The 22813-nt window shown below is 32.6% G+C and overlaps 2 protein-coding genes across 2 annotated transcripts; both read right to left on the minus strand.

The window, feature by feature from the left end:
• Positions 1-443: 443 nt before the first annotated feature.
• LOC147399420 (SEC14 cytosolic factor family protein / phosphoglyceride transfer family protein) lies at positions 444-2917 on the minus strand. Its single transcript, XM_086444779.1, has 4 exons — positions 1925-2917; positions 1690-1814; positions 1081-1222; positions 444-923 (listed from the first exon to the last, which is right to left on the minus strand). The coding sequence occupies exons 1-4, from the start codon at positions 2651-2653 to the stop codon at positions 657-659; spliced, it is 1263 nt and encodes a 420-aa protein (XP_086300905.1). The 5' UTR covers positions 2654-2917; the 3' UTR covers positions 444-656.
• An 11659-nt stretch (positions 2918-14576) lies between these two features.
• Positions 14577-18518, minus strand: LOC147399421 (cation/H(+) antiporter 15-like). The gene is made up of 4 exons (XM_086444780.1): positions 18471-18518; positions 17984-18251; positions 16659-17660; positions 14577-15905 (listed from the first exon to the last, which is right to left on the minus strand). The coding sequence occupies exons 2-4, from the start codon at positions 18227-18229 to the stop codon at positions 14781-14783; spliced, it is 2373 nt and encodes a 790-aa protein (XP_086300906.1). The 5' UTR covers positions 18230-18251; positions 18471-18518; the 3' UTR covers positions 14577-14780.
• Between the last annotated feature and the right edge of the window lie 4295 nt (positions 18519-22813).

Below are 22813 nucleotides of genomic sequence, written 5' to 3' on the forward strand. Positions count from 1 at the left end.
CATAGAAGGCCATTCACGTAAATTGAGTTCAACCTTTTTAAAGAACACGATTGGCAACCATTACACGCCAACACGCGTGATGTTACGTCTCTTGAACTTGACGGTCTCATCATGCCAACCCACTAAACTAAACCCTCTTTAGTCTTATTGAGAGCTACTATTGCCACACCAAACCAATGCTTTATAAATCAATAAAGAATTCCCCAATTAGTGTGGCGTTTATAAAAGTTGGTGTGAAAATAGTAACTCACTTATTTAAAAAAAAACAAAAAACAAATAACAAATAACAAAAACCAGAGACTAGTCAAAATCTTACTCTTCCATCTTTATCTTCGAAAACCACAAAAAGAGAAAAACAGGGAAAGAAATCATCAAAAAACAGAAAGCAAAAGATCTTCCACCATTTTTTTTAATTAAATTACATTTAAAACTCACAAAAAGCTAAAAAGATAACACTACATTTATAGATTAAGTTTTTACTGCAATAGAACCAAAAAAAAAATTTCAAACTTCTTCCTTCAACTACACACTATTAGTCATCTTCTCCTTCCCTCCCAAAGTTAAACTGCTTTATATAATAATCTAAAAATACTAAACCATGATCCCACATTTATACATATCTCATCACCATTAATTAAACTGAAAATGTGGTTTATTTAAGCCTCACAAACAGGCTTACGCACAAAGTAACGGTAAGCAGCAACCTTTCTCTTCCTTGAGGTCGTATTATCGAGAGAAAACACCATCTTTCCAGCTTCTTTTGATGTAAACGAGTTGTGAACAGGTTCATCCGATCCAGAAGCGATTCTCCTCTGTTTTTCTACTGCAATTGAGTAGCTCCCACTCGCATTTGGTATGAATTCGGCATTGTAGTCCAAGTCCCAACCTCCCACAACTATATCCCAAGTTATAGTTGCACCAGCCTAATTCATCAAAAACCATTGATCGAGTAGGATTTAATAATTGAAACTACTCAGTTTTAATATTACACAATTTTTAATTTAGTCAAAATTATGAAATAAATTAAAGAACTAAAGTAGAATCCAAACTCCAAAGCTTCGAAATGGGTGTTCAGTTTACCTCAATTCCTTCAATTTCTAAATTCACTTTCTCCCCTCCTTTGACGATGAACTCGGATGCTGGTTTTGGAGGACCATTCTCCAAATCGGAGGGTCGACTCAGCCCCCCATACTGAATTGGCACGTTCTCTGGCTTTATAAACCTGTTCCCACAAAACCCATTTCAAATTTTCTCTCAAATTGAACAAAAAAAATCAAAATAAAAACAGTGGGAAATCGAACATTCGAGATGAGACAAAACCCAATAGAGATTTCAATCGAATATGGGGGGGAGGGAAGGCAGAACAAAGCAAAAAAATGAAAAGATCTGGAATCAGTATCCACTTCGAATCATCAGAGTTAAAATCAAATAAGCAAAAGATGCTAAATTACAGAAAAAAAAAACTAAAAAATTATTTTAAAAAACAACCCCACATATCTTAAACGCAACAACTGAAAATGGAGATGAAACAAAGGCATCAGAGCCCACTTAAGATTCTCCATCCCACCTCCAAACTTACTTAAAAACACAAGCTAGAACCACCATTTCAGGTTTCTCCTTAAAAATTACAGGATGAAACATTACAATCTACAAATGGGTTTTAAAGAATTCAGAAGATGCTTGGCTTACTTGTAAAGGGTCTCTGCAACGTTTCCCTCTCTGGCGATCACAAACTTGCTCTTTGTCCGTTGAGTGAGAAACGGACTGAACATCGAATATAACATACTGAAGTACCATGGAACGTTGATGAAAATCTGAATCACCAAAAACCATTAAGATTTGCAGACGAAATCCAGATAACCTTCTTTCTTTCTTTTTTTACAGATTTAGCCTAAAAAAATATAAAAAATCAATAAGAGATTACCTTACGAGCCACCATTTCAGGATAATTATCTTGAAACAGAGAAAGGATTTGATTTGAAGCAACCCTGAGCTCTCTCTTGGGCATGTCTTTGAGGTCAGTGACCTGTATAATCGAATTAACTCCACCAGGTTTGAAATGTAGAAGCTTTACACCTCTCTCCAAGACTTGAACTCTCCACCTAAGAAACTTCTTCAACTTCTCTTCATCCCCAAAGATCCTCTCGTACATCTCTTTGTCTTTGAACACCCCATAAGCGTTGTAGCAAACAGGGTGTCCTTCTCTATCGTGCAAATGCATGTACGCGACCACCCCTTCAAGGTCCTTAAACCCTAAGTCCTCCTCAACAACGTTGTCTGCACCAAAGTCTTCTCTCCAAGCCAAGCACTTCTCAAGCATGGTAAGTGCATCCAAAACCCTATAGTCTCTCGCTCTAAGAAACTTCAACAAAATCACATCTGCCCTTTCGTCTACACCCAAGAGAGGAATACCCCACATGGATGCAGACCCATTAGAGGCTGAGCGTGAGAGCTTCTGTTTCAGTTCTTGCAAGGCTTTTGTCTCTGAAGATTTTAGTTTAGAAACGATGTAGGTGTCTTCTTTGAAGGAAGGCGAGCGAAATGTGGCAACCTCCATTAACGAGGTAACAAAGCTTTTCTTGAAGGGTTTTGGTGAAGCAGTTGGATGTTGTTGGGGGGTTTGTTGAGTTGAGAGAGGAGATGAAGCTTCCATTGAAGGATTTGGGAGAAACAAAGTTAAACCTAGATAGAATCTGTGACTATGTGAGAAAGAGATTTTTATTTTTATTTTGAGTGCAAATGTAGATTTGGTCCTTAAATCGCTCTCCCACTAGAGAAAGTTCAGAAGCTCTGCTTTCGATTCTCTCTGTGAAGTCTGATCTGCAAAGCAGTGTTTTTGTTGGTCGCAGAGAAAGTGAAAGAGAAAGGGGTGGGGACAGAGGAAACAGAGTGGTGGAAGGGTTGAAGCAGAGAGACATGAAAATTGCATTATTTAACTTCTTGTTGTCGTGTTGTGTCTTATAAGTATGTCGAGCCACTTTTCAGTTTCGAAACCGGCTCATGAGCTTGGCTTAGTTGTGATAGCACCCCATACCCCCCCCTTCCCACACGGCAACACCTCCTTCTGCCCAAACAAACGAGGGCACTCCATCCCAATTCATAGGTAAGTATTATTGTATATCTTGGGGTGTCATTAACAAAAAGTTAGTTTGGCAATAGTAACTCTCAAATAAATCGAACCGGAATTTTACAGAATTACAAAACTACTCTCATTGGAATTCATGGGATAGGTCGCATGCGATTATGTGAAAGAGTCTGTGATTTTCAAACGCCCCTCTTACAAACGCTTCGTGGCGTGGCATGCATGGGCTACAATCACAAATCTTTTTCATCGTGATGAAATGGATCTATGGTTCTGGCACATGCCATGTTAGGGGGCACCAGATAATCATTATTCTTATGTGAAATCTTAGAATTTTTCTGTGAGCAAAAAATCCCTCTCAATTTAAGAATGTCCACGATTTTGGTTGTGAGCCCCTATCAAATCCAAAGATAAAAGATTGGGTCAATTTTTTTCTATTGGATATATTTATGATATCGAAATCTCGTTTCAAATTAAATCTTACACCAATTTGAAATGTTCAATTTGAAGAATACAATATATTGTTGTCACGCCCTCGATTTAAGACCTAGATTTTCTCAAATCTCGAGAATAAAACGAAAAATATAAAAAAAATCAAAATCTTCAAATCTTAAATACGTTATAAATTTCTATCAAATAATTTCAATAGAGTTTTCCCCCTAAAAATTGAATTTATGAAAGAATTTTACCTGTAGAGATATATTTGTATAATTAAAATTCATATATTCAACTGCATTTCAACTACCATATCATATTAAATATATATCATTCCAAACAAATAAAACATAAATATAATTATAATCCAAAAGTATATATACATCAACTACACATCTTATATCAATCGACAATTATTCACAACATAAACACTAACTCTTATACTTTCAACATATATATACAAGAAAACACAATACACATGGTGCTATTATATATAAGGAAGTCCAAAATTACACAAAATAGTCTCCAATCTCATCTCATATATAACAGAAATAGTTTGCATCATCCTAATCCTACGATCCCTCTATATAATGTTCCCCATCAGAAATAGGCATCTCGATTATTAAGACATATGTAATATTTTATTGAAATGATAAGTAATAATAAAGTTACTTAATAGTAAACTCACATTTCAAATTAATAGTTACAATATAAATTGATAAACAAACTAATCTATTACAAATAATACAGATTTTAAATAAGTAAATAAAAATGAATAACACTCGAAACAAACTAATCTTTAATAAAATAGTAACAAATTATTTTCATCTCATTATAAAATAAAATAAACATAAACATGTCATAAGAATATCAATCCCGGTGGTGTGTTTGATAAAAATGACGAGGTACACGATCGATACAAAAGTATTTTTTTATATATTGATGCTCTAGTATTTAACCTGTGTGGAACTCACCGTTGGTTCCTGATTTATGATCGACCTGTCAATTTATCATAATTGATTGACCATATTTTTTGTCTCAAGTTGACCGTTGGTTTCTAATGAAAATCAATAATTTGATTAGTATAAACTGTAAATGATCGTTTGACAAGCCAACTTCATCGTATATTTGTGATATGCATGTGTCATTAATCAATCTAGTCATTTACAAATAATCTTTACATTATAATTTGTTATTTTTTAATAAAGATAAGATATAAATTTTTTGAATAATAGGTACAATAATATCCTCAAGTAGTATACCATACTATTGGAGAAAATATCAAACCCATATTATTCTAAATTAATTGGTTACTTTAAAAAAAAACTATCGATTAATCGTATATGCATTCATTATCCCTTTAATAAATAACAAAAATAATATATATATATATATATATATATATATAATATATATATATATAATTTATTTTAAATAAATTAAAACAAATTTGCAAATGTGATAACCTTCCTAGGTATTCTAGAACTATAAATATGCAAGTACAATGTCTCATGGTTATCATCATAATTGCATCTCATGCTCTATTACACAGTACTCAAAAGTATTTTAAACCTGAAAATTCCTCAATGCAAACACATACATCCAAGCAGGGGCAGAGCTAGTAAGGAGCTCGTGGGGGCAATTGTCCCCATAGAACTTTGAGACACCATTACATTTTCAACTAATTACATGTCTCATTTGTCCCCACGCCCTCACCTCCCTCCAATCATATTTTTCAGCACAAATAATTTTTCCACCATTCAAATTCTTTAACTATACAACTAACCATAGTTTACCTCCACTACAAGAAAATCATGGCTCCACCCCTCATCTAAGAATCTCATTCTCGAGTTTTAAATAATCGAGACTTTCATTTTCGATTTTATTTTTAACTCAAATATTTCATCACTTTTTTATAAACTATTATCCAATGAAAATACATTTTCAAAATAGAGCATCTTAATCGTTTTTAGAATGAACATTCTACAAAAATTACTATGAAAATCAATCTGTTAAATAAATTGATTTTCTTATTACACTTACCTAAATTCATTTATTTTTATTTCACAATATTAAAATATTAAAGAAAATATATAAAACAAATTATTCTACAATTCGATGTATGAATTTTGAATTTAAATTATAATAAATTTGAAACTAACTATCAAAATTGAAATAAAATAAATATCATTGAAAACTATACTATAAGTTTGAAATTATAATTTTTTTACCTTTATACTTGGGTTTTACACATTCCTAAAATATTAAAATGATTTTTCTAACTAATTTTCTCTATGATTCGATAGAATATTTTAATAATTAAGTAGATCTCGACGTTGTAGATATTTTGTTCTTTAGTGACGAATCTTAATTCATGTCAAAAATACATTTAAATCTAAATTAAAGGTAACGTATACGAACCCACTATTAAAATTCATTCGTCTCTAATTTCTTTTTCTCTCTCACAAGAATAAATGAACATCAAGTAAGATTATAATATATAATAATATAATATATTATAATATATAAAATGAATATATCTGGGTATCTAAACTGTTAACACATTTATAACTTATAATATTATATTATATAATATAATAATATAATAATATATAATTATATATTATAATATTTATATTTATATTAATTACACCTCATCCATTTAATACTGTAATAATATCAAATCAATCCTTCATATATAAATAATTACACTTAAACCTATTTTTTTAAATATTTATTTTAATATTTTAATAATAAATATAATAATTAAATAATATTTTTTTCATATATTTTTCTTTTCTCTGTTATATTCGTTACATTAGACCAATTCTAATTGTGTATCTCAGATTTTTAAAATTTTTCATCAATTTTTCTCTATTGACAAAAATATCCTTTACGCCCTAATTATTTTTTAATAAAGTTGATATTTTCGTAGCTTATTCTATTAAATTTAGGTTTAAGTATGCTTGCAGTCTAAACAATGTTTTTTTATGCTTTTGAACTCAATGACAACGACTGTTTGACCAAAAGATTTTTTTTTTTAAATTTTGAGTTTTATCTACGTTGACTAAATGTTCTAATTCTTCAATCATAATCATGATAAGATTCCTCGAATTATACATTTCATCTGTCAAATTCTTCTTTTAGAAAATCTTTATTTTAAATCAACAATAACACGATTTATTTTTAATATATATTTTTTAAAATTAAATAGGGAAATAGGGAAATATAATTGATTTATTTCTCGATATATGTAATAAAAGTTCATGGTGTTACAATTGTCTTCCTTTTAGTCTATTGGTTTTCACATGTAATTTTACTATTAGTTCCTAATTATTTTAGTTATTTTACTTTCTTTTTTGTGTTAACACATCATTCCATGATCTAAGGTCATTGGATAAAAATCTAAAAATTTAGGATTGTTAAAATCCTATAGGAACATTAAGAATAATATTAATTAATTAATTAATTAAAATAAAATAAAATGAACTAGTTCCATTTATCAAAAAAAAAAAAAAATTATATCTTCTTCTTTTTTTCTTGGAGATACTTTTTTGTAAAACTTCATTAGAAGAGATTTATCAAATCTTTGATTGATCATTGATTCTTGAAGGAATGGAGTAGAAGAATTGAAGAGCTAAGAGATTCAAAACTAACCAATTAATACAAATAAAATAAAGCTAAAGTTTAACTGGTCTATTTAGGTCGGTCGATTTTACTTGAAATGTTTGAGGAATAGAATATTATGATATCATTATGATGATTAGTATTCTTGTGATATTTGTATGATGGGCCCTTTTCTTTTAATATTTGTATGATGAGTGCCTTCTTGTGATATTTTATAATAAGGATTTTTATTATAATTTATTTATACATGAAAAATAAATAAATTTAAAAGGTCGTATTTCCCTTGGACAAGTCCCTAAATTAGCAAATAGGCACAAGCCCTTTGGTGAAAGACTTGAAATTCCTCAAGGAAGAAGTTTCGGATTAAGCCAATTTTTTGTGAGGATGATCTCTATAATAAGTAGATCATCGTAAAAAAATATCAATCCAATATGAAACTTTTAACCCCATTAAAAGTGATTTAGAATGTGGACCATCGGTATTTTACCAATAATTTCTAAACCAGTTTTGATGGACTTAGAAATTTCAAATTGAGCTGACTTTTTATGAGGATGATCTTCTCATCATAGGAACCATACTCACAAAAAACCAACTCAATCCAAAACCTCTAACCCATATTTTGAAAAACCATTGTTTTTTACATATGTCCCATGAACTGCCTCCATATATACATATATATTGTACTTGTTGTCTTATAAATTTTTTATTTATTTATATTCATATATCCATGGATATGTTTTTGACTCGAAACATATTTAGTAAATAAAAACCTACGAGAAGATTTCTCAACGACTATGTCAACATTTTTTTTCTTCAGGAATACGGGAGTTTCCAACGAATATAGCTGATGTTCACTCAATTGAATTATTATTATTTAGATATCTAGTTAGCAGTTAAATTATATTTTGTCGGATTTACTTTAAGAACCATAATATTTGCTTTGTATTTTTTTATTGTCGATGTTTACTTTTAGTATTGACTGTTATATAAAAAAAATTTAAGCGTTAGTCGTGAAATTCCTTTACCAAAATCATACATATATTTTTTTATGTCTTAAATAATTTATCAATTTTTACCTTTAATATTCAGATCTACATCTTGACTTGTGGGCTATGGATTGAATCGTGGATCTAGATTTTGGGGCATCATATTTCTGATTTTTTCCCCCCATTGGAAGATAACTCACATTGGGATCCTGCTTTTTCAGGAAATGGATTTTGTTTCTCTTGGTTGAACTCTCGTTAACCCAACACTTTATTGCTTCCCTAATTTGATGGAAAAGGATGTTACTAGTTCTCGAGATAGAATTCTTAAGTAAAGAACTTGAATCAAGTATCGCGGAAAATTAAAAGTTGACGCTCTGTAAGAAGATTAGGCTCCTGTAAATGTTCAATTCCTCCTTGAATTACATAATTGTGTTTTGTGTTTATAGTAGAAAAGAAAAGTTCAAATGCTGCTCTTCTTTTTACAAGTGTAAAGATTGGATCGAAAAATCTCACCCAACAATGTGGGTTTGTAATAAGGGCTATATTGTTGATTTATTGTTTCTATTCTAATTAGGTTGAGTACCAATGTACCATTATCATTACGACAAATCTTATTCCCTGTTTTTTTTTCTCTTCTATTTTAACAATCATAGTAATATATAATTAAATAAAATGTATACTTATAATTTTTTTTTTTTATAAATGTATTGTTATGAGTTATATAATGATACAATAAGTTATGTAATAGTGAAAATTATGATAAAGATTAGATCTCACTCATTAGAGTTCTCTTTCTAATTAGTATTTATACTACTTAGAAATGTAAGGTGGGGGTCATGAATGATGTAAGTTTCCTTTTTTATTTCTATTTTAACAATCAAAATAATAAAGAATTAAATATATATTTTTAGAATGTATTGTTATAAGGTGTATAATGATACAATAAATTATGTCATTGTGAAAATTATGACAATGATTAGATCTTACTAATGAGTTTGAGGATGCTTCTTGCATGTCATTGGAGCTCACGAGAATCCTTATCGAAGATTTAAGTTGTAATTACTTTCATTGAGAAATTTTTGTTAAAAGGGGAGGACCCAATTTCTCAATCCAAAAAGAGAAAACAAAGGTTAGGTGGGGATCATGAATGGCATATTTTTACATAGGCATTACTTTTTGTCTCTCTCTTTTCCTATACTAAGTCGCAAGTAGAGTTAGGTCTTTTGTTTGCCTTTAGTGTTGCAATGTGCAAGCCTGCATGGAGCACTTTGAACGGTGAGGAGGCCTTGATGTTAGATCAAGACAAGCTTAACTAAGATTGACAATGGATCAGTTTGGTACCAAATCAGGACTACTCCAATATCGATCCAATTTTTTTAAAACATGTATCCGAATTGATTAATGAATACGTGAATCGAATCCGATCCATTTCATTTCATCCTTAATTCAAAATCAATCCGAACACATTCATTATTTTCAACTTATCAATGTTCAAAAAATATAAAATTTTAAAAATTCCAATTTTCAACTACAAATATAGAGTAAAACCAATAAGACAAACGTATTTATCTATATGTATTTATATGAAATGAAAAATATATATATATATATATTAAAATATATTCGGATCAATTTTTTTTTCAAAATGAATTAGGGAACATCGAAATCCGATTCAAAATTATATCGGATCTAAGATTTCAATCAGATCCAAAAATCTAATTTTTCATATTTTTTTGGATCGTACTGATTTAGACATTGAGTATATTTTGGATCATTGCCAACCCCAAGGTTAATGTGAGAGAGATAGTATTTTGTATGTACTTTGAATTTTTATATTATGATCTTTATATTTATCTAAAAAATTATTTTCACTATCAAAAAAAAAAAAAAATGATTTATAGTATTTGATTCCTTATTTTTTTTTATATAAAGAAAATCATTTTGGAAGAGAGAGCAAACATCATTTTCCTATTTTAGAAAAAGAGAAATCTCCATTCATCTTCTCTTTGGATAATTGATAAACATTGACAAATGATATTTAAAAATTGTTTATTCTACAAATTTTGGAGAACTTTTATCTTCTAGAAAACCTTTTTTCTCTACCATTATATTCACTTTCAAACTAATTTAATTTATTTTCTTTGGAGTGTTCTCATATATCTTTAATACATTAATTCTTAGGTAATCTAAATAAGGTAAGATTAATTGTCAACAAAAGAAAGTCAAGTCTCTTTTGTTGCCCCAAAGTCTTTGAGGTGTCAGAAGCACCTGTTGCGTACTGTGTCAATAAACGTCAGCAGAGCCGAATAATATCAGCGAAGCTGTGAAACCAAGCCAAGCCAATTAACCAAGTCGCTCGAGTAAAACGAGTCGAGGAGACAAGGGATCGAAGAGAAATTTTAATAATTGATTTTCATAGAAGGCGTGGGACGTTTGCAGTGGGTCCCACAGAAGACTCTTTCTTCAGTGTGGGCCCAGTCTCCCCAAACACGCCGTTCTCATATTAAAATTTGAAAGCTAGTTTTCCCTCGAATTTACTTTGGAAACTATGGGCGATCACATGCTTGGCTCAATATGGGAACATCATGCTGACGCATCGTTTTCGTTCTTGATTGGTTCAAATTTTATCAGAAGTGATGTGATGGCCAAGACCAGGGATAAGGAAACTGAGGTCTTGAGTTTGAATCTCCCTCAAAAATTACTTTGAAAAAATGTTGGAATGACACAACTAAAGACACAAAAATGACAAAAATAATGTGGTGACGCACACATAACTGTAGATGCTTTTTTACTTGTATCTTGTAAAAAACATCTACTATAATATGCACATCACCACATTATTTTGTCACATTTGTATTTTCATTTGTGTCACCCCCAGTACGACTCCAAAGTAAGAGTCGTGGAAAGAGGGGATTGCATGTGTCTTAGGGATTAGTTTGATACTCTTAAAAGCTCAGATACCTTGATTTTAGAAAAAATAATTATAATATGTATCATCCTCAAACAAATTAATCTTCATGAAATTTATGTTCTCAGTCATTCCAACGGTAGATTGATGAAGAGCATTATCGATCGTATCTCTAAATTGGATCTTGTATTTATTTTGGAGTTGCCGAATATTTTGGTTTATATTGTGAAATCATAAGGGCATTTATTCAACCTTTACGATATCCCAAAATAAAAATTAAAATTAAAAAAATGATGAAAGCTAAATACTTAATTATAACTTAAAAACCTTATTGAAGATTTTCTACATTTTGTGAGCTATCTTATAAAATGTGGCTTCACCAAGAAGCATAATTTTCTTGAGCATTATCAAGAATAAATCTAACAGATAAGTAATAGGTTTTTGATGAAGGTGGCAACTTGCCAAGTTGGATAAAGTCTATGAGCAGGGGTGGAGCGAGAATTTTGTCTAAGTGCGGGAAACTAAAACCTTACAAATTTTAAAAATTCTTATGGGAGGCCATGCATCGTGTACCATTAATGTGTACAATATCCATAAACACGGGCAAACCAGCAAATCAATGATGGAAAATCAAGATCTAGTACTGAAATGTACAAAAGTATACTACTTCAAAAATTTGAATTTTTTTGACAATGTGAAACCAAGGACTTAAAAATTGACAAAGAGAGGGCCTTTCGGCCCCACTTTTTGAATGAGACAACGTGAATTTGCCTTGGATTCTGAAAAAAGGATAAAAGAAAATTTTTGGGATCCTAATTCACTAAGTGTTGAGTTTATGTTTCTAATCATTTTACCCACAGCGCATCTCAAGGTGACTTTGCGCCCTGAATTTCTAAGGGTGGGACCGAATCAGAAGTGAGATCCAACTCTAAAGAGCATTACTTAAGGATATATCATTGACTTTTTCTTCCCTTTTTAATTCATCTCTGTTTGAAACTTCGAAGCCCTTTAATTTCTGTCGTCCTTTCTTTTTCTTCTTCTTTTGGTTTTTTGGATCAAGATAAGCATCTACTTTGCCAACTAGATTATGTTGTTTACAGGTAAATTACAAAAGAAAATCAAATATGGACATATAGAACTACCCTTATGTACAAAAAATTGGCCTCGAAACTCATGAGTGATATATTTGTGTGGCTTAGAAAGTTGAAGAAAAGTTAGATCATCAACGTACCTTTTGGAGCGTTTTCTTGAAAAAACTATTCCTCTAGACTATAATTTTGGAATCAAAAGAGATATCCCATGTAACAATTGTGAGCATCACTCAACGAGAGATAATTTGTGCCTCAAATAATATTAAATGATCACAATTTTATAGACATTATACAAAGGCATCAGATCCTTCATGTAAATCAAGACCTTTGCACATAAATTGTGACAATCTTAGGCACATTGAACATTAACCCTTTATGGGTTATAGGTAAGGTGACAAATCTATTCCTTCTCTATGCGACGCTAACAAATCTAGTTATCAAAACACATCAAAATAAAGTTTGACTGAATGAGGAAGGAAATTGGACACTCGTCTTGTGCTGGGTGATTCATGTAGTGCCTTTGGGAGTAACAAAGCAGCCAAGTCCAACTTGGAGGAACTGAACCATTCGTCAGAAGCCTCATCCGGGGTGGAACCTAAGTGCATCTTCTAAAAACTATGATTTGGCACTGGTCCCCCGCCTTTTTTTTTTCTTTCTAAAAGAAGGTTGCGCGCCTTATCTCTTCACACCTCTTTTTTCATTTTTAGGTAGGGGTGGGTCACTCTGTTGTATACAAATTCTCGGTCAGTTTAGCGAGTCATCCTTGGCGTTAGCCCTTGTCAAGCAATACAGGATGTCATGGCACATCACTAGTATTTAACCGGATGGGCATATTACATTCTTCCCATTATAAATACACGATCAATCATACTACTACATGAATAACAAGGGCCTATTGAAAACTTTATTGAATGGAATCGATGCTCCATTTAAGTCATGAATCTAATAAATATTTTGGCTCAATACAATATAAATGGTAAATTAACTCTATGCCAAGTATTTGGTATCACCATCATAAAATTCTTTTTTAAAAGATGTATTTTTCAATATGTTCTCACTAGCTCAATTTATATCGGTTTCAACATGGTCTCCTACTTTTCAGAGATTTCAATTTCCATATATAAATCATTTTCAAATGTGCATATCGTTTGTTTTTCATTCGACCTATCCAGACAATTTTAATCAACTTTTCTTTATTTTATCTCACATTAATACAATGTCTAGATTCCTATAGTAATAATCATTCTGAGGAAGGACTGATAAAATAAGTGAAAAAGAGCAGTTTCATGGTTGCTAAAGTGTATACAAGCTGACTTCGATTGAATTAACAGGGAAAAATATGAAGAGATTCCTTGACTAAAGATATATATATATCTTGATAGAGTTGCAAAGCTTTAAGGGGTACATAATATTGCCAATACAATAATCAGGCGCAAAGAATGGAAGAAGGGAGTATTCGGGTTAAGAATTAGGATTGATTTGTCAAAAAGGATTCTACTTAAAGTATAGGAGAAACTCGAACGTTAGAGATTATGTAGGGAGAAAAGAAGAAAGACACAAGTCACACTCAGAACTCAACCCAAACCTGTGGCTTTTGTCAAGGACAATGTTCAAGAAAAGAGAAGGAAAAAAAAAACCCCTCAAAGCTTCCCTAAAATCAAAATATCAAAGGTTACCTGCCAAGGGTGCCAACATCCCACCCTATATGTAGAGTTGAGATCATAAGTGCGTTGGTTCCTTCGAACTTACAAACACATTAAAAACATCATAATTTATAACAATCTAAATCAACTAAACCTAAGAACTAGTTTTCTGATCTAGAAACTTAAAATACTTGACCAGTGGAAATCATGATCACAATAAAACAGAACAAAAAATAACAATCCAATATATATATATATAATACAAATTTAGTAGAAGTTGACTCACCTCCTTCCAAAAACATTCAAGCCGTAAGTTACCACCTTAAGCTAAACTTGCATCTTGATTCGGTGTAGCCTCTATCACATTCCTCCTCAATAGTTCCTATTTTGAAACCACTATGTTGTACAAAGGAATATTTCTATCATATTTTAGGGTTACTAAAAGAAAATTATGTAATATTTTCTTTTCGAGTTTTTCAATTTTGGGGATTTCTATCTTAGGGGAGATAGCCATGTTTTAGCACCTCCCGATTTTATAAATAGAGATCTCTAGACCTATAAATTAAAACCTTGCGTGTTTTTTCTTGTACTATTCTCCTTTGATTACTTAGTGAAGAAAATTGGTTCTGATTCGTGGATGTAGGCACACAGCTGAACCACGTAAATCCTTGTTTTTTCGTGTCTGGTTTATTTGTTTTCTTTACTGCTTCGTTGTTTCACAAACATAAATAGTTGTATCACAGTACACCTTATTACAATGTATCATACATAATACTTATAGTGCATCATATAAATTGAACCCAGTTTTGATCAATTGGACAAAAAATTGGTTGGATTGTCAGGATCTTAAAACATTGTTTTATATTACCTATATAATCTGTTGTGTTCCTCTTCTTTTTCAGTGAATTCATCTGCCAATAAAGAAGAAAGAAGAAAGATAGGAGGAAGAAATTATGTAAAGAAAAAGTCTACAAATTCTCTCATTTGAATTTAACATGACGTTGAGCTTCAGTCATCGGCCGGCGTGCCTCGAACCCGAGCCTGTTGTTGCACCACCAACACCGATGCCATGCCCTTGAAATCTGGTGAAGCTATTATATCTCCAATGACTCCAAGCTCTGGGTATTCACTCCATTCAGTGAGTCCCACAGTGAGTCGGGACTCCTCATGTCGTCTCCCAACCATGATTAGGTCATATGAATTCTCCATTGATCTAATAATACTAAGAAATCCAGACCCATCACTCACCTCTTCCTCTTGGTACCGAACCCTATCATTGTGCAAAGTACTGGTCTTAAAATTATCCAACATGTCGTTATCAAGCATCCTTGCCCCCACATTATCACCTAAACTGTCCTTGGAAGATACCCCAATAACAGTAAGGCTTATACTTGGTTTCTCTGCCATTCTTAATGCATATGACAATGCTTCTTGGTCATCAGAACCGCCAATGAAAAGAATGCCAACACGGTACAATGATGTGCTTTTTATCTGTGATGAGGAGGTGATGAAATGATTGTGATCGATAAGAATTCCCACGGAACAAGGGGCTTTATCGATTACATTGTTGTTGAGGTTCCTTATGGCAGTGGATGACTCAACCTTGCCTGTTGCCAACCATTGCCTATGAAATGATATGATTACAAAGGATGTCCTCTCCTCAAGAGCAAGCCAGCACACATCGTCGTGCATTGTAATAAAAGGAGCAATGCTGGTGAAAGCATCTACTGTGACAATTCCTTGATTTTGTTTCTCATAGTTTCTGAAGGTTTTGATGATGTATTCTGATGTAGTACATTTAGCGGAAGATCTAGTGTTTCTTCTGTGATGGATGAGTACAGAGGAATTACGACCTACAAGCTCGACAAGGTGGAGGACACAAACATTAATGGGGCTCTGCTTGGTAGGATTGGAGGCTTCAAGGAGTTTAATGATAGGTGGGACATTGTCTGGGGTGTGGACACAAGCAAGTATGCCGAGTCCTGTATTAGTTCCTGTGTGTAGGATGGTCCTTTTCTTGTATGTCAGGTATCTTCTCGATGGATCATAAAGATATCTCACGAGGGGTGCGGTAACCCCAGCCATAACCACAACCGATGTAATGGTAATTGCGAATACTTTCTGGGGGATCTCCTGCACACAAGTTAATTTTTAACTTTAAGCCATTTTATATAATAGAAAATGGCAAACCTCTCCTCCCCCTTGCCCCTTCCCTTAATGTGGAAAGAAAATAAAACATGCATAGTTGTACTGGTTTTGTCTTGTTAAAGTTATACTTGATCAAAGTCAATAAAATAACGGAGGATGCAAGTTAATTTTAAAATATCAGGAGGCACATCTTTTTCCCTCAAAAAACAAGGGAGGAAAGTCTTCTAAAAAAAATTCGACAAAAGATATAAGTTATATATCAATGATATTATAAGAGTATTAGATATGATTATATGAATCAATAAGGTGTATTGAGATACATCGGATCATGTTTTATTTATAGAGGTTAAGATAGAATTAGATTTGTTAGGGATGGAGTAAATAATATATATCGAGAGAAGAAATTCAATTATCATACTTCTTCTTATGACCTATCTATGGGAATTAGAGTACTAGATATGATGATTATGATAAGCTGTTATGGTGCACCAAAATGTTTATCATAAATTAGTAGTTAGAATTACAAGTTATGCATTTAGCTATATATTTCTCTACTTAATGTAATCATAACAATAATCACTAATTACACAACTCCATCGAGGTGGGTAGGTGTACATTTGGGTGGTGCGTGCAGGCTCAAGCATGCTAATGCATTCAAATAAGTTAGATAGAAAAGCAAATAGAGATAGAAAAGTGCATAGTGTGTGTGTGTGTAATTAATTATAATGTTGTACGTACATTAGAATGAAGATACCCATTGTATAGGGTGAGTTCAGTTATGCCTTTGGAGTTCATAATAAGGGCAAGCGAGATAGCATCTTGGAAGGGCATCCTAAAGTAGAGAGCAGGCAGTATGATCCCAATGCTCTTTGCCAAGAATGAGACAACGATGATTAATAAAACAAGGCACACAGTTGCCGCATCTGGAAGGGAAAATTCTGTCTTCAACCCACAAGTAGCGAAAAAGATTTGCAAGAAAATTGCTGAAATACATGATTCAAGCTTCTCTTCTAAACAAGATCCTAAGGGAGGTCCATCTGGTATTGCCAAACCTAAGTAAAAGGGTAACAAGTAATAAGGAAAGCTTAAGATCTGACTAATAAGCCCAAACCCCAAGATCAAAATTATAATACCAAAGATGTAGGATTCCTTTACTGGTTTTCCTTCTGGGGTGTGTTTGATTATCATTAATGACAGTTTACGCGTAGAATACAAACATAAAGCCATGTAGACAGCAGTCATTAACATAGACCTTATCGCAATGATTATCGACGTACTTTTGGCTGTTGTAATGACATCATTCAATATTCTCATGAACAAATTGCAAATCATAACTATCATAGACGAAGAAATGGATAAACGACCAAGCTCAGAATTTAGGATCTTAAGCTCAGCAAGAAAGCACGAAATAACAAGGACTGAAGATGAAGAATTTATTCTAGCTATGATGTCAAGCACGATGCTGAAATTTTGGTCCAAACCCAATAATTTACTAAGGTGATGGGCTAAAGTTTTACCCACTGTGTAAGGTAAGAAGAAGCATAAAACACTCATAGCTATGACCTTTTTCCCTGCTTTCAAAACCATGCTTATGTCCATTTTTACTCCATAAAGGAAGTGGAAGAACATTAATCCAAACATGGCAAATATTTCAAGTAACAATGTTCCCGAGCGAGGGAATAGAGACTCTCTGAATTTAAGGTATGAGCCGAGCAATGAAGGACCAAGTATAAAACCAACCTGGTGGACATAAATCATCAGCCAAACACAATATCAGTACTACTCCAACAGGAAACAATAGCTCTTCCATCTTTTCTTATAACAAACAAACCATATATAAAATAAAATAGAAGAGAATCAGGAAAGCGTTTATGTCATTTTGAAAGGATAATTTATCTATTTTCATTAAAAATTTCAACAAAAAAAAAAAAAAAACTTATTTGCAAAATTGTAAAAATTTTACGTTCTATAAATATTTTCAAATCATATTCTAATACATAATTTTAAGAAAAGCTATATACATTGATGTGAAACACCCAATAATAAATAAATATGCCACTTACAACTATCTGTGAAACGATCAATGGCTGTCGAAAAGGCTTAAGAAGGAAGTGGATGGCATGTGAAATTATCATGATCAGACAGAGATTCAACATGAGAACAGGCATTGTGTATTCAAAAGGGTGATCACCAAACCAAACTCCCTTTGAGTTTATTTTAAAGGGATCAATGCAAATTTGATCATCAATTGTTCCATTGTTGAGATTGGCTTTTTCATGAGTAAATTTTGTAGGTATTGTTGCATTCATGGCTGAAGCTTGTGGTTGATACCTGTATAATGACACAGTTAAGAGAGATATATATCATTCGAAAAATTAAAGAGAGAGAGAGTATACTTGTCTATTTTTATATAAACTATTAAGGTGGTATGTGCAAACCCACATATATCAAAAAGGGTTTATTTGTAAATTATAAAATTGATTAAGGGAATTTTGAAGATTACATGGTAAAAAAATATAAACACGGAATTATAGGGTAGTGGCCTCTTACCTTTCAATTTGGTCCTTTAAACGTACGACTTTTGTTTTGGACCTAAAATATTTTATGGTGTCTAAAACATTTCACTTTTTAAGGGGGTAATTAGGTCTTTCTCAAAATAGCGGTAATGGGATCCGTGTTTGATGCGAAGACTTCTTCGCATGGGAAAAGATCCTCGGGAGTTGTGCCAATCATCAAGACAGTTACATCCTTTAAATTTAAACTATTGATGACCGTCAATTTTCCAACACTTGATTAGTTAAATTTTTTTTTTTGTTTTTTCAAATCTGATCTAAACAATAAGTAAGAAAGAGGAGTGAGTTGTTATTTGTATTCAATCTGATGTTCTATGGACTGTCACATTTTTCATATTTAAGTTTATATTGTGATCATACATGGTCTAGATTATTTTCTTGAGCATTATCAGGAATAAATCTACCACGTAAGTAATTGTGAATGGCATAAAATTGCCAAAAAGCAAGTATTAAAAAAATAGGGTGATGACATCAACTCCAAAGTGCCTATGTTGCCAGACAAGTAAGTGTAAGATTGGGAACGGATCCTTTGTAGTGCTTTTTTTTTATAATCTTGTAGTGCCCTGTAGCTCTTCTTCTACCGTCCATAAAATATCACTTTAAAAAAAAAAAAAAAAAATTCAAATGTCTTGTTCTTATGATTTGGAACAAATTTGAATTTTTTATTTTATTTAAAAAAAAATTCTTTTTTAACACGATCTGTGACAATTAAAATGGGCAGTCACTAATCTCCAATTTTTTAACACTTTTTAATGGTGTAGTTTAAATTTGTGGTTCACGTGACACTCTCTTAACCGTCAAAGTGCGCTACAAGGGGTCCGCTCTCGAATAAGACCATGGTCTGACTAATGACAAGGCAGTGTCACCTGGTGATGTCATTTGGTGAAAAAGGAAGAGGGAACCTATTGAAGGGGCACATATCCTAACAAGAGACTAGCTAAGGGAGAGTGAGGTGGCATCTTAGCATATAGGCTTTCTCCTAGAAAAGTAGTGTTATGGTGTTACGGTTGTATTTTTTCGAAACGAGGTCGTGCGACGCAAAGGGGTGCTAATCCACAAGCAAGCTTGTAAAAATGATCGTACACCACAAACGTAACAAGCAAATAAGATAATAAGACAATACAAGGCAAAGCCTGAATATTGATTACATGGTGCAACACGTTACAAAAATAAATAGATGTGTTACTAGCAATAAATGATTTATGACACGCGGGACATTCATGTAACTTAGCGCAAGGGCTTGAGTCAACGTAGGTGTAGATCGGGGATTAAGAAGCACTAGACACCCTTCCTACAAAGAGTACGTTAAGTCTTTCCTAGGTTTTCAAAATGAAACATCAAAAGTGGAAGTCGATCATATTCCTTTATTACTAAATGTCATTTAGCTAACAGATATGTCCTAGCACGGAGTTGATATGACTTCATATTGAACCTTGCATAGTATTACATGGGTGCTTCCGGGTGACTTCGGGACGAGTTACACCTAAATCTAGGTGATAGAATGTATGGACGTCACATAATGTGCATAGATGATAAGGTCCCAATAATATCATTTTGGGACCGTAATTTCACCGAGATTACCATCATATAAATACTAGTTCCCTTAAAATAATAATAAATTTTATTAAATCCCAAATTAATGTGACTAATAATAGTTTGTTACTAATTTCAGGTGAAAAGGGCACATTCGGAAACCAACAAAAGAAATAACAATTATGGTTACAATACGCGGGCCGAAAGGAAGTTTCTAGAAAAATATCGATCGATTTGGGCGCCACGTCACCGCGCCGCGGCTAGCCATGACCGCGCCGCGGTCATTTTGAGGAATTTATCCTCGAGATTTTTACAGAAGCTTCGGTGGTTGTAACTGATTGGGTCATTTGAATCGAATTATCCGCTAAATCACCCCGATTACCCGAATAAGAACATTATAAAGTTGAGGGTTGATTTCAAAGAAGGGGTCCCCTCTTGGGTCCCTCTTAGGCTCTTTTCTTCTATAATTTTCTTTAGTTTCTTCTTTTAATTCTCTGTAATTTTTCCTTTTGGTGAGCTTTTGAGAGGAGTAAGAACATCAAGAGTAATCCATTAGCTTAATTGTAACTCTTTTGAGAGATCATCAAGGAAGGAATCAAGTTGCAACACTATTCTACATTTTCTTCTTCATCTATCATCTTCTTACTTTTATTATTGTTGCAATATGATCCTTGCGATGATTGGCTAGATCCTCTTTAGAGAGATCAAGGATGCCGGAGCAAGTTCATTCTACTCATGTTATTTCAATTCTATATTTCTGTGTTTAATGTTAAATCTATGAATCTCTTCATGATAAGATCATCTAACTCATGTTTCTAATTCAAGCTTTGATGAGTATTACTTAGATAAGTTCAAGAACACTCATGCTCTGTGATGAATGGAAGCATAAGTCGGATAATCTTGCCTAAATCAGAGATCTTCATGGATACTTTTGAGTTCCAATCAATGGATACATCGAATCATCTTCCGATCCACGAGCAATGACTTGCTACGTGGATTGAGTCATATTTAGAATTAATTAGCATTTTTGATGACTTGCAATAGTAGGCTTGAGCTCTCTATACCCTTTCTCACTAGTTTCAATTTCTCTTTTCTATTGTTAATTTTCATTTTCTAATTTGCAACAAATCAATTCTGTTTTAAAATCAATTTGTTTCTAATTCTGTTTTGGACTTTTATCCGATTGAATCTTTGAATCCAAACTGTCCCTGTGGAACGAATTCGACTTACCCAAAGTCTTAGTTTTAATCTCTATTTCTGCATTTATTTAGCAAGATCTACAACCGATCAATAGACAAGGACATCTTAGGAAATTATAAATACTCGAAAATCAGAGAGACAAATTTCGCAAGTCTTATCCATGCAAGTTGAATTATATTGTATTTGATCCAGTATAGTAATTATTTTTTAATTAACATACCGAATTGCAAAGTCTGATAAAGTTCATAACCAGGGGTAGAGCCAGGATTTTGTTTAAGTGGGGGCAACTAAAACTTTACAAAATTAAAAAATTCTTAGAAGAGCAATAACAACATTTATTTTCTCTCATTGTTGTAAGTTGTAGTAGCATCTAAATTCTTATAATTTATAAAAATGTTCTTATGGGAAGTGGATCCTCTATATATCTTGGGGAAAAAAAAATTAACATCCTAGGTTCTTGTGATCATGATTTAAGATAAATAAATAAATAAATAACAGTTTTTTTTCCTCAAAATTCATGTTTTTGAAAATGAACGGTTACCGAATGATAAGGTCCTAATAATTTCATTTTGGGACCGTAATTTCACCAAGATTATCAAAAGTTTAAGTACTAGTTTCCTTAAAATAATAATAAATTTTATTAAATCCCAAATTAATGTGACTAACAATAGTTTGTTACTAATTTCAGGTGAAAGGGTACATTCGGAACAAAAGGTGTAACAATTACTGTTACAACATGGGAGCAAAAAGGAAGCATCCGGCAAAATCTCGAGGATTTTGGGCGCCACGTCACCGTGCCGCGGTTAGGCAAGACCGCGCTGCGGTGATTTCGAGGAATTTGTCCCCGAGATTTTCACAGAAGCTTCGATGGTTGTAACTGATTGGGTCATTCGAATCAAATTATCCGTCAAATCACCCTAATTACCCGAATACGAACATTATAAATTGGAAGGTGGATTTCATAGAAAGGGTCTTCTTCTCTTCTTCCATAATTTTTGGTTTTTCTTTCTTTAATTCTCTGTAATTTTTCTTTTATGAGAGTTCTTGAGTGAAGTGAGAACATCAAGAGTGATCTATTAATACTTTCTGTAATTCTTTTGGGAGTTATTAAAGAAGGATTAAAATGCATCTTCTTCTTCACCTATCTTCTCCTTTATTTTGTTATTTTTCTGCAATTACAATGCTTGCAATGATTGGCTAAATTCTCATTAGAGAAGTTAAGGAAGCCATAGCAAATTAATCCCTCTAGTGTAGATTTAAATTCTTGTTTTGTTTACATGTTTTAATTTTGAAAATTCTGTTCTGATTAAGGTAATCCAGCTTATAATTCTGATCCAACTTAGATAGCCATTACTTAGATAAGTTCAAGAGTAGCTATGCTCTGTGAAAAATCAGAAGATAAGTTGGGCAATCTCAATCATACTAGTGTTTTCATGAATATCTTTTGATAACTCTTAAGAATTTAATTGTTCCACCGTCCGATCCATGAGCAATGACTTGCTACATTTGCTACATGGATTGAGTTATATTCAGAATTTCTCTACGTTATGGATTCATTGTAAAAGCTTACTTGATTTCTCTAATCTC

This window comes from Akebia trifoliata, chromosome 6, assembly GCF_017979445.1.
Source record: "Akebia trifoliata isolate Shusen 1 chromosome 6, ASM1797944v1, whole genome shotgun sequence".
NCBI classification, from domain to species: domain Eukaryota; kingdom Viridiplantae; phylum Streptophyta; class Magnoliopsida; order Ranunculales; family Lardizabalaceae; genus Akebia; species Akebia trifoliata.

Bases quoted from the DNA above. Each gene is read 5' to 3' on its own strand.
- LOC147399420 (XM_086444779.1), bottom strand. From the start codon at position 2,653: ATGGAAGCTTCATCTCCTCTCTCAACTCAACAAACCCCCCAACAACAT. The intron at 1,815-1,924 runs GTAATCTCTTAT...TTGGTGATTCAG, and splicing joins CTGAAATGGTGGCTCGTAAG to ATTTTCATCAACGTTCCATG. The intron at 1,223-1,689 runs GTAAGCCAAGCA...TTGTGGGAACAG, and splicing joins GTTGCAGAGACCCTTTACAA to GTTTATAAAGCCAGAGAACG.
- LOC147399421 (XM_086444780.1), bottom strand. From the start codon at position 18,229: ATGAATGCAACAATACCTACAAAATTTACTCATGAAAAAGCCAATCTC. The intron at 17,661-17,983 runs GTAAGTGGCATA...TATGTCCACCAG, and splicing joins TGATCGTTTCACAGATAGTT to GTTGGTTTTATACTTGGTCC. The intron at 15,906-16,658 runs GTACGTACAACA...ACTTGTGTGCAG, and splicing joins ATGGGTATCTTCATTCTAAT to GAGATCCCCCAGAAAGTATT.